Genomic DNA, 12477 nt, shown 5'->3' with positions numbered 1-12477 from the left:
AAACATTGAACAATATATTTTTCGATCAATTGAATTTGCTCCCTTTGGCTAAAATTGACACCTTTTGTTCTCGCTCGAGCCCTGCAAACTGTTTTATTTTATTTTCCTCATTACAAAATGCAACTCATTTAACTTCAAATGGAGTTAAATGAGAGGTAAGAATCAGAATGCTCTTTTTAAAAAAAATGTGAAAGCAGGACATTTCAGCATCCAAACCTTTCCTCTGGGGAATTTTTTAAGCTTTGTTTTCCCCCCTTTTTTTTAATTACACAGCAAAATGCTTTCAACAACAAACAGCATTTCAGGAGCAGCTGAAAAACAATGTAAATGAGAACTCTGACAATGATTACAACTCCCAGCTTTTTGTTTATACCCTTAGACTATAACCTCATGTTCCAGGGAATTTTTCTATTTTTTTTTTTTTTCCTCTCCACCCTGTACACTTCAGCTGTGTTGTTTCACCTTGATATTCACTATAGGGTTTTTTTCCCTATATGGGAGCAGCAACAGCCATGGAATGGTGGCTTCTGGGGCAGAGTGACAGAGCAGTGAGTTAAAGGACATCACCTTCCCGTGGCAGAGCTGCTGTTTATACCCTTAGACTATAACCTCATGTTCCAGAGAATTTTTCTCTTTTTTTTTTTTTTTTTTTTTTTTATTTCCTGTTCTCCCTCTTCACCCTGTACACTTCAGCTGTGTTGTTTCACCTTGATATTCACTATAGGGTTTTTTTCCCTATATGGGAGCAGCAACAGCCATGGAATGAGTGGCTTCTGGGGCAGAGTGACAGAGCAGTGAGTTAAAGGACATCACCTTCCCGTGGCAGAGCTGCTGGCCTCGCCCATCACTGCTCTCCGTGAAAAGCTTTGTACTCCTGTAAGGCAACCTCTGCATTTCCCATTTCTTGTGTGTGTTCCAGATGAGTTTAAATCCTTCATGAAAAGGCTACCTAGCAACCACTTCCTGACCATTGGGAGCATCCACCAGCACTGGGGGAACGACTGGGACCTGCAGAACCGCTACAAGCTGCTGCAGAGCTCGCTGGAAGCCCAGCGCCAGAAGATCCAGCGCACTGCCCGCAAACTCTTTGGCCTCAGTGTCCGGTGTCGGCACAATCCTAACCACCAGCTGCCTAGGGAAAGGTACTCCATCCTTCCTGGGCACGGGGGAGCTGTGCTGGGGGGCTGCTGGAGCTGAGTTTGGGTTTGGGATAATCCCAACAGGCTGTGCTTGGAGTAGGGTGTGGGGGAAATTTGGGAGCGGGTGGGAATTCCTGCTGAGTTCCTGAAATTTTGTCACATTCCTGGCTACACTCACATCCCTTCTGTGTAGGTTTTACCTACCCAGGGGAAGGGCATCACTTATTCTTTAAGGCCTGCAAGAATATGTTTAGTCTGTTCTGTTTTGTGGTTTTCCCTCAAGATCCACAGCTGAGCTTTCAGCCTCCACTTGCTGTTAAAAGAGAGGTGGAGCACAAGGTGCTTCAGCCCATTTTTGGAATGTGCTCCTCAGTATCTCCAGTGTGAAAGGAGAAGCTTTAGTTTCACTTGGAATACAGCACATTTTTGCTGTGAGATGCAGCATGAACCTGTAAAACCTCACTGAGCAGAAGCCCTGCACGGTTATTACAGGTAGAGAGAGCAGATTTGCCAATACTGCTACAACAACTATTGATTTCTAATAATCCCCTCCTGCTGGCTCCTTTCAGCCCTAACCTGTAGCTGAGTTTGCTTCAAGTCATTTTTGGAGACTTGCATTTCTGGATTTTAGTAAACATCTCTTGCTGTGTCTTTCCACATTGTCTGGACTGAAGCAATATGGAAAATCTTGGGGAAAAAAATCAGTCTGAGATGTTTTTCTTCCATGCTTCTCTTGGAAGGGTCAGGCCAAGTTAATACTTGGAGAGAAACTGTTTGTCCACTTCCTTTGTTATCTAAATATTCAGTTTCAAGAGAAAATTGACAGATTGACTGCTGTCTACTGCTCCCATCCTGGCTGCTGAACATGCTGAATTTTCATTTCATCACTGTGCAGCTCAGAAAACTCTTCCAGGGCTTAACACCTCTTTAATTACCAAGAAATCTCATGTTTCTAGACAAAGATTTGATGGACTTACTAGGGATGAGGAGAAATATCTATTAAATGTAAGAGATTATGAAATAAAGTCTTTGGAGAGCTTCCTAAACCTGGCCCATCCCTGCCAGCTGCCTGAGCTCTTCTGACCAGGCTGCTGGAGGAGCCACAGGCATGTCCAACGTGGAATTTTCAGTTGTGCCACAGCAACAACAACAAAGCAGCAAGGAAATCTCCATCCAACCAGGTTGCTCCAAAACATTCAGACAAATATGTCTTCAGCATTTATCATCTATTTTAAAAACCCAGCCAAGCAAAAAGGGAGCCTCCAACTACTACAATGAAATCTGGGGGAAGGAGGGTGGAATGGATGATGGCAGATGGGTTTTTAACTGACTGATGTGCTTGATTTGTTTGAGTCAACATCAGCAGGCATATTATCATTTCTTTTCTTGTTTGTCATTCTGTATCTGCAGCTAGGCAGGGGAGCAGTGTGGAAGGAGCTCTGTAGTGGAAGAGGTGCAACCCATCTTTCTCCTCACAGAGCTGGGAAATACTCTCATTTTCTAATTGTTGCTGTACAGAATGACAGAGGCTTATCAAGCATGCTAGTGGCTTTGAAAGGGTGGCATGGTTCTATTAAGAGCAAGCCTCTCTCTCTTTAATACACATAATTGTAAGCCTGCATTATACATTCAAAGGCAATGCAAAAAAAAAAAATGAGATTGCTGTTGATTGTCCTCAGGGAAAGGAAGAGGTGGTGCTTCCAAAAGGAAGATAAGAAAGGGAGAGCAGGGATTCTAGCAATTAGACTGATTCTCCATGACCCTTTGCAATGGCTAAGGAGACAGAAATATCTATATATCTATATATCTATATATAATCTCTATCTATATATCTATATATCTATATATCTATATATCTATATATCTATATGTCTATATATCTATATATCATCTATATATCTATATATTGATCACATATATCTATATATCACATATATATTTTTATCTATATAAATATATAAATACAGATATATGGCTATATAGATATATAGATATCAATATATTTGGTCTGTACTTCTTTTGTCAAAACCCAGGAAAGTTTACAGGTTTAAGACAGAGGCAAGTCTGTTGGTTTAAAAAGGAGACCACTCCTCAGTTAATAAAACTTCAAGGTCGAATGATCACCTGTAGTTTTATTTTAAAACACTGGATGTAAAATAGAAATAACAGCCAATGGAGAGAAGGGTTATACATGTTCTGGCCTGCAGCCAAAATACATCTCACAGCTGCTGAGGAAAAAAAAAATAGCATTTTTTATTTCACTGTTCCATACAGAAAGCCCAAAAGTACCCCCAGAGCAGCTAGTGCTTGTTGGAAAGTGAAAGGTGAGTTTGCAAAGGAAAAATTTTAAGTCCCTGCCTTTTTCCCTTCCCTCTCTGGCTCCCTGTTCCAGCATTGCCAGGGAACCACACATCCAGTGAGGAACAGTCAGAAAACACTGCAAAGTAATTCTCACTCAGAGCTTGGTCTGCATGTCATATTTATTTTCACTTTAGAATCATGGAATCATTGAGGTTGGAAAAGACCTCCAAGATCAGTGAGTCCAACCTGTGCTTGATCCTCATCTTGTCACCTTGACCAGAGCAGTGAGTGCCACATCCAGGAGTTCCTTGGGCACCTCCAGGGGTGGGGATTCCCACCACCTCCCTGGGAATATTTTGAATGAAAATCAATGGCTGCTCTGGTACTGGTTTTCAGCTGTTAAACAGGGGATCTTTCCAGCATCCTCCTGCTCTCACACCTCTCAGGTACAGTGCCATGAGCCTGAGCCATCAGAGGGATGTGTTTTAATAAGTGACAGCTGGAGGGCTTTTGCTGGACCTGTGTATATTCTTAACCCAGCTGCAAGAAAAAATGGGGGAATTTATACCACTTTGCTTCTCTCTCACTCTCTCACACTTCCCATTGTCATGTTTGTAGTGCCCTGGATTCTGCATTTTTATTTAATTGCATCCTTTATTGCTGCCATCAGCAGATGGTGGGTAGTCTCCTGTTTCATTTTCTTCTTGTTTTCTTTTAGTCCTACTTGTGTCTTTGCTGAAAGCTGACACACACACAAACACACACACACACCAAAATACAACCTCCCATCCTCCACAAAGTTCATCTGGGGAACAGGAAATTCACTGCTGTCCATTGCAAGATATCAGCTGAGGTTTCTTTTCCATTTTGTTCTGCTTGTGTATATATACTTTTTGTTATTGTAAAGAAGGACAGAATTATCCAGTGATTTTTTTTTCCTAAGACAGAGCACACCCAAATGGACAGAATGTGGTCACTTGTCTCTAATTTATACTGTTTCCCCTGCTATGGCAGTCCTTGGCCCAGGAACTCAGGGCATTATCAACACCTAAAACTTGTATTTAGCATCAATCCAGCACTGCACGAATCCAGGTGCATTTGACTGGCTTTCCAAACAGGAAGCACAAGGCTTCAGATGGGTGAAAACATATTTTTATTGCTGAAAAGTGAGCAAAAATTCACCCGTGAGCAGAAGGCAGCCTCAGCCCCCTGGGCAGGTTTGGAAATGCTTGTTGCTGTCAGCTTGTGGCTGTGTTTTTCAGCTGTGCTGTGCCCTCCCCTCTGAGGCAGAGCTGTCCCAGGAATTGAGGAGCCCTGTGCATTTTTGAGGGACCAGGGCTGTCACTGTCTCCCTCTACAGCAGATATTTATGGAGGTCACTGCCTTGCTCCCAAGTTCCCCAGCCAACCTTGTCCTTTCCCCCAGCAGAAGAGCTGCTCTTGGCTGGAAACAGGGGAGAGACCCTGGCAGAAGAATGTGAAAATTGTCTGTTCCCACATCCAACACTTCAGAATTTTTCTTCTAATGACCTTCCTTTTTTCCTCACCCTGTTTTCCCCTTCTTTTTACTCCTTTTCTTCTGCTTTTCATTCCTGCATGTTATCTTTTCAGTTGTTGCCGTTGCAGTTTTTCCTTTTCTCCACCCGTTACTCCTGCCCACCATGTTTCTCTCTCATTTTTCCTTTTACCTGCACATTTTCCTCTCTTTCTTTCCCAACCTTTCTGCTTCAGTTCCTTGATTATTTCTTTCCTTCCAGTGCTTTCCTCTGTTTTACACTCTCATCCCTCCACTTGCTCCCTCCCCCTAATCATCTTGCTGTTCTTTGCTGCTGTATCATTTAATGCCTTCTTTGATACAGCCTACAGCTTAATGATTATTCGGAGGTCAGGCGATGCAGGTGCCATGAATTTCACTAATCCAGCTCTGAGAGCCTCTGTCCATAATCACTCCTCTCGTTCTACAGGGGCTGAATCCTAATTTGTCATTAGCCAGTCCTCTCACTGCAGCACTACCAAGAACTTTTTGCCCAGAGGAGACAATGAAGTATTCATTAGCCAGGGGGAGGCGGAGGGGAGGGAGCAGCGGCTGCACAGAGGGTTCTGCTCAGGGCTGCTGAGAAAGGAGTCACTGTACCCAGCTTTCCTGGGGCAGTGGGAATGGGGAAAAGGGGGAAACAAGGCAGCATGGCAAGTGGGTTGTGCAAAAAGTGAATGTGGGTTGCAGTGTCATTTTCTAGGGGTTGTTCCAGGACTGCAGGATGTGGGGTTGAAGGTGCTGATACAGCAGCTGTGGGAGTGGTGGGGCCTGGGGGGGTGGTGAGTGGGGCTGATTTTTAGAGAGAGGCTCCAAGAGGTGGTTAATTAGCAGCAGTCTTTTGGATTTTTTTTTAAGGAGGAATAGTTTTAGCAGCTTTGTCTCTGTGCATCCTGGCTTCCACCCTCTTTTCTACTGCTCTGAGCTCTGCACCATAAGCAGAGGTCGCTGCTTGCTTTTCCTGTCCTCTTATGGGTCTGTTTATTAGAGAGTGGGGCCAACTGCCAGTGACCTGGAGAGCAATTTTCTGCTGCTGGCCTGGGAGTTCTGCTCCCCTTGTTATGTCTGATAGCCCCACAGCCTCTGGCATGGCTTGATCAGCTCCATTCCCACGTCACTGTGGCACTGCTGGGATCCTTGGCAGGACACAGGACACAGTGCCTGTGTCGGCTCCTAGAGCAGAGTGAAGAGAGAGAGCTCAGATGAGCATTTCTAACTGGTAGCAATTTCTTAGAAGGCTTTTGCTCATCACCAAAGGAGTAAACAGCAGATGAAAGATTCAGTCTAGAAATAGACTGGAATAGCTCCCAGATGCCACAGCAGGGCATCGATGTTCTGAGAGCTCTGCCTCAGACATATCTCTGAAAACACTCCAGCAAGATGCCAACACCGAGTCCCTGTGAGGCCTTACAGTGCTAATTCTTCCTTCTCCCCACCTGCAGGACGATACAGGAGTGGCTTACCCGAGTCCAGTCCCTGCTCTACTGCAACGAGAACGGGTTCTGGGGGACCTTTCTGGAGAGCCAACGGAGCTGCGTTTGCCACGGGGGCACCAGTCTGTGCCAGCGCCCCATCCCCTGCATCATTGGGGGCAACAACAGCTGTGCCATGTGCAGCCTCGCCAACATCTCCCTCTGCGGCTCGTGCAACAAGGGCTATAAGCTTTACCGCGGCCGCTGCGAGCCCCAGAACGTGGACTCGGAGCGGAGCGAGCAGTTCATCAGCTTTGAGACGGACTTGGACTTCCAGGACCTGGAGCTGAAGTACCTGCTGCAGAAGATGGACTCTCGCCTGTACGTGCACACCACCTTCATCAGCAACGAGATCCGCCTGGACACCTTCTTCGACCCGCGGTGGCGCAAGCGCATGTCGCTCACCTTGAAGAGCAACAAGAACCGGATGGACTTCATCCACATGGTGATCGGGATCTCCATGCGCATCTGCCAGATGCGCAACAGCAGCCTGGACCCCATGTTCTTTGTCTACGTCAACCCGTTCAGCGGGAGCCACTCGGAGGGCTGGAACATGCCCTTCGGGGAGTACGGCTACCCGCGCTGGGAGAAAATCCGCCTCCAAAACAGCCAGTGCTACAACTGGACCCTGCTGCTGGGCAACCGGTGGAAAACCTTTTTTGAGACGGTGCACATCTACCTACGCAGCCGGACTCGGCTGCCCTCCCTCCTGCGCAACGAGACTGGCCAAGGGCCCGTGGACCTTTCCGACCCCACCAAGCGCCAGTTCTACATCAAGATCTCGGACGTGCAGGTCTACGGCTACAGCCTGCGCTTCAACGCTGACCTCCTGCGCAGCGCGGTGCAGCAGGTCAACCAGTCCTACACGCAGGGCGGGCAGTTCTACTCCTCCTCCTCCGTCATGCTCTTGCTGCTGGATATTCGGGACCGAATCAACCGCCTGGCACCTCCGGTGGCCCCGGGGAAGCCGCAGCTGGATCTGTTCTCTTGTATGCTCAAGCACCGCCTGAAGCTCACCAACAGCGAGATCATCCGAGTGAACCACGCCCTGGACCTGTACAACACCGAGATCCTCAAACAGTCCGACCAGATGACAGCCAAACTCTGCTAACCCTGGACTTAGCAATGGACACCTTGGTGATTGATCCTTTTGCTGTATAAAAAAAAAAAAAATAAAACAAACACAAAAAAAGAAAACAAGAAAAAAAAAGAAAAAAGAAAAAGAAAGAGTTAAAAAAAAAGCAAAAAGGAAGAAGGAGAAGTGGGGGGAAAGGAAAGGAAATAAAAGGGGAAAAATAAGATTTGTAAAATGTAATTAATATACAAAAGAGGGAAAAAAAAAGAGGAAATTCTTCATTTGTTGAAAACTAAACCCGTTCTAGCAGCTGTATAAAACTGTCAGGCATGTTTGTTATTTCTATAATCCGTCATAAAAGGGTAACACCGTACTCTCTCTTGACCTTGGGGGTGTGCTTGCGAGTCCTCAGGGGCAGCAGAGGAAATAAAGGGAGGAGCAGAGAGAGGGGCAAACTTCTGTACTGAACTGTCAAGTTTTCTGCTATGCAGGTGCCAAGACAAAGAGACATACAAACAAAAAAAAAAAATCAAAGCAAACAAACAACCAAGAGTTATATGTAAATGTAAAAGAGCTACCATTATTCCTATACTGGGAGTAAATGGTTAAAGATAAAAGATATTTCTTCTGTTGAGATTTATGCCAGCTTTATGTTGAGTTATTCCTGCAGCCTGTGCTGAGCTTTGCTGGAGGACAGGAGGGGATGGCAGCCCTTGGGGTGTAAAACTGATCCCTCCTTGGTGAGACCACACAGAGCAGGTGGAGGGTGGGTGCAGGGCTCAGGTGTCCTCCCTTTGGGATTTCCATCTTGGAAGATGTTTCACCAGAGGTAGAGGCTCAGCAGATGCTGGAAAATGGGATTTGCTGGGTTGTTTAGCTTGACCTGCAGTTTGTGCCCTGCACTGGGCTGGTGCTTTCTTCAGCACTGCCAGAGGAGGAGCAGCACCTGTAAATCTTCACTCACTCGTTTTCAGGCCCTTCTACATAGTCCCTAAAGCAGAGAAAGCCAAAATCATAAAGGCAAAGCTGAGTTTGTCTTTTTGCCTCAGGTGCTGGGTGACCCTCATCACCACAAAAACTAAAGCACAATGCAAGGGAATACATTTCCAAGGAAACCTGGAGACACTGAAGGGTACATAGGTCATTTTTGTCACTGGGAAAGGAAAAAAATCCTTTTTACTTTCTTATGTTTCTGTGGCTGTGAATAATATCCTTGTCTCACTTACACTTTGTCCACAAAAAAAATACAGCAACTATATGAAAACATTTTATTAAAATATATGCAAAATTAGTAAAAGGGAAGGGTGGGGGGTGGAAGAGCACAACAACAAACCCTATCCTGAGTTTGCAAGGATAAAGCCAAATTAAAAAGAATTGAATTATCAAAAAAAAAAAAAAAACTAAAATAACCGAAAGATGGGTAAAATTTTTTTGAATGTGTGTGGACATGTTTGGATTTAAACAAAAAATAAGATGTTGAATGGAGTGTGTGAATGAAGGATCAGCTGAGCTGGGTGATGAAGCCTGAACACTGTGGGAGGTGAGTAGTGAGGTGTTTCTCTTAATTTCACTGCCTTTTTTTTAGTTGAAGTTGATTGAGAAGTGCTAGTGAGAGACTGGAATTCTTGCCCTCCAGAAAGGCAGAAATAAATCTCTGATCCTGATGGCTTCCAGAGCTGGAGGAGCAACCAGAGAAAACAGGTCTGACCAAGGGGCACAGTCCTGATCTAAAGACCAAGATTCAGGTTTGGCTCAAGATTTAACATGTTGATTCAATGGAGTTCAAAATAGTCCTGTAGGAATTTTGACTTTATTTGAAGACTTTGGGAGATTCTGAGGGCAACATCAGTTCTGGAAAGACCTGAATGCATTGTGGTGTCAGTCATATGACACCAGAGACTCAGGTAATTAAGGCTGATTTCAGGTTTAATTTGTATGATTTAGGTTGTTCTCGTCCAGATTACCTGAGAAGGAGCTGCAAACCTGAAGGAAAATGCACATTCACTGAACTCTCCTGCCGAGCTACCAATTGAGGGCATAAGAGAAGCAATTTGGGTAATCAGTAAAACCCCAAAAAGGGGGATTAGTCACAAAAGTCTGTCTATCCAGGAATGGGTATCAGGACAAGAGCTGGGTGAATTAAACAGCAAGGATGTTTTTAGGGACATTTCCTTTAGTAGTAGTTTTTTTTTTCCCTACCTGTATCAAGATTGCTCTCTCCCCTGGTCAGTCCACACAAGAGGCCTCAGGCTGCCCATTTTTCCCAGTGTTTGTTTTTCATTTGCTTGGTCTTTGCTTTGTGTAGCAGAAAATCATATTAGGCCTCACCATTCCAAGAGTGTTCTTTATAGATGTGACATTTCTGCCTCAGCTTTCTGATAAGAGAACATTTGGCAGCAATCGTATGCATGGAGGTGAGTTTTAAGCAAATAGTAGAGAGTATTCATGGGAAATGAATGTCAAATTTGTAATTATCAGTAGAAATAATGTTCCTGACAGTTACATCCATCTAAGCAGGGAATAGAAATGTACTGTTTAAATTACATGTATGACCCAAAGAACTGACACTTGAAAGAACTATGGTTATAGCTCTAAAAATACTGACTGCTGCTTCTGAGCAGCCTGAGCTGCAGCCTGCATGCAATCATGGCATTTGCTCATGGCTGGGAATAGTGGCCGTGCCAACACAGAGTGAAATTAATTCGATAAATTCTTTCCTTTGAGATAAGAATCCAGGTTTAGTGAGTAGAAGCCAAAGAAGCTGCAATTAAATCTCAGATCTCAAGGGTAACTAGCAGCACATTACCTAAATCTCGCCTGGTGCTTGTGGCACTGGTAGGGATCAAATCAATTGCCCTCATGTATCTTTAATGATGCCTTGGGATGAGCAGCAGTGGGGGCAACTCCATAAACCTTCAGCAAGGTATTGGGTGCCAACACAACATTAAATCCTGGCTGGCCCATGCAGAGCCAAGTGGATGGTGTGGAGCTGAGAGAGGCACGTGAGGTAACGCTGCATCATGGCTGGGAAAGGGCAAGCTGGAGTGTGAGGAGGGGGAAGGAGTTTTGGCACAGACTTGCTGTCAGCATGTGGAACTCAGCTGATGGTGCACCTGCACATGGTGGCACATCAACACCACAAAGTGGAGCCACGTTCCAACGGGGCTGCACAAAATTTTGCGAAGGAATGAAGCAAAAATATCAAGAATAAACTTGCACGTCCTTCAAGGTAGGGAAGATGAAGTTCTTTGGCAGCTCAACCACCATTCTGGGCTCACTGAGAAAATGGAAAAGAATCTAAACAAGCCAGTCAAATGTAGTTGATTGCTTTTGATCCTAAGAAATAAATTAAGCAGGGCATGTGCTCTACTTCCACCACTCAGTCCCAAAAGCCCTTCCAGGGGCAGACTGTGACACTCAGATCCAGAAACATCCCCCAGGCTGGGTTTAGGGAATTGGTTCTGCAGGCAGTAGATGTGGAGCCATCTGACATCTGTCTCAGCAAGAGGAAGCAGTTCAGATCCCCCAGAGAGCCCACACCAGTGCTACAGTGGGGTTAATCGGCTCCTGAGGAAATGATGGCCATAAAAATGGGTTTGACAAGACAGTGGCTGGAATGAAGGGTAATTAACAGAGCAGAATTAGGTGGGACTCAGAGAATCCCTTCACCATAAAACTCGACCCACTAGCCTGCATGACCAGTGGGTATTGTTGTAGAGTTTAATGATAAAAGGGATGTTCATGCTTTCAAGTCAGAGTAACCATTGTATGAGAACAGAACCCAGCATCCTTCCTTGGCACGAGAAGGAGTTGGGGAGCAATCCATCAGATTGTCCAGCTCAGCTAATAGAGAGATGGTCCTACCAGTTCAGGATAGATCCTTGTCCCTTGCTGTCATTAAATTAGGGACTACCTGAAAGCTGGAGCTTCCAAATAACCCAGAGGAAAAAAAAAAATAAAAAGAAAAGCCAATTCTGGGTGTCCCAAAGCCAAAGCATGGAAAAAGCAGAAGGTAAGGACAGAATCCTGCTTCCCTTCAGATACAGGAGACTTCTGGGACCATTTTGCTCCAGTCACATGACAGAAATTCATTGGGAGCTTCCTAAGAAATCTGCTCTTTTTTAAATTATTCAAATTTAGACTCACCAGCCGGTGTGGCAGAAAGCAAAAGACGTCAGCAAGTCTTATTAACATGCTGATGCTACGGCTTCAGGAGTGTGCAGAATGTCCATTTGGATCAGGGCTAAGAGCACAGCATGAAGTTGCCATGGAAACGTGGGGAGGCCATTAATTAGCTATCACATGGAATTGTCAGGAAGAATCTGGACCTCAGCAGCTTTGGCCTCCTCAGAGGCAAAGGGCACAGCCCCAGAGACCCCCCCAGGCAGGCCCAGTGACCCTGCAAGCCCCAAGAACAACCACATTCTGGAGCACAAATGTCCTCTTGAAGGGATGAGAAGTAGGTGGACAAGAAAGGGGAGGGGGCAGCAAGCAGAGAATTAAATAAAGGATGGAGATAATTTCCCCTTTTTCTTGCCCCTTCCCTTCCCAGGAAGCCTGGCTGCTCTTGCACAGAAGAACACAAAGATCTGCTGCTTTTTGAGCTGACAAGGCTTGTGCCAGTGACCTCAAAGAAGTCAAAGCAGCCCCAAGACCCTGGCAAATCCAATTAATGGAGTTTGCACCTTCTTGGGTGAGCTGCACCTGGGGTGAGGGAGCTCCAGTGCTCCCTAAAGCCGTCCTGCTCCCTAAAGCCATCTCAGGCCACGCTAAGCCACCAATCCCTTTCCCCAAAGAGAAACATGGGCAAGCAAGAGAGGCTTCTTGGCCACTTGCCCAGCCTCCCTTCAGAGCCAGAATCCTGTAAGCAAGCTGTGATGGACTTCAGCTGCCATGGATGGGATGTTCTTTTTAGCTCTTTAGCCCACTTGCTGAAGCACAGCTCAGGAGGACATTT

The 12477-nt window shown here is 45.5% G+C and overlaps 1 protein-coding gene across 2 annotated transcripts in view; it reads left to right on the top strand.

Moving 5' to 3' along the window:
- BRINP1 (BMP/retinoic acid inducible neural specific 1) overlaps positions 1-8160 on the top strand; it is an 88109-nt gene extending 79949 nt beyond the window's left edge. For both annotated transcript variants that reach the window (XM_033077494.2, XM_033077496.1), the window contains exons 7-8: positions 920-1142; positions 6416-8160. In XM_033077494.2, the coding sequence (XP_032933385.1) occupies positions 920-1142; positions 6416-7556 (1364 nt within the window). In that variant the 3' untranslated portion in view covers positions 7557-8160. The remainder of the gene's footprint in view (positions 1-919; positions 1143-6415) is intronic.
- The last annotated feature ends 4317 nt before the right edge of the window (positions 8161-12477 follow it).

This window comes from Catharus ustulatus, chromosome 21 (assembly GCF_009819885.2).
Source record: "Catharus ustulatus isolate bCatUst1 chromosome 21, bCatUst1.pri.v2, whole genome shotgun sequence".
Lineage (NCBI taxonomy): Eukaryota > Metazoa > Chordata > Aves > Passeriformes > Turdidae > Catharus > Catharus ustulatus.
The sequence above is the reverse complement of the archived record's forward strand: the minus strand, read 5'-3'. Positions and strand labels throughout refer to the sequence as shown.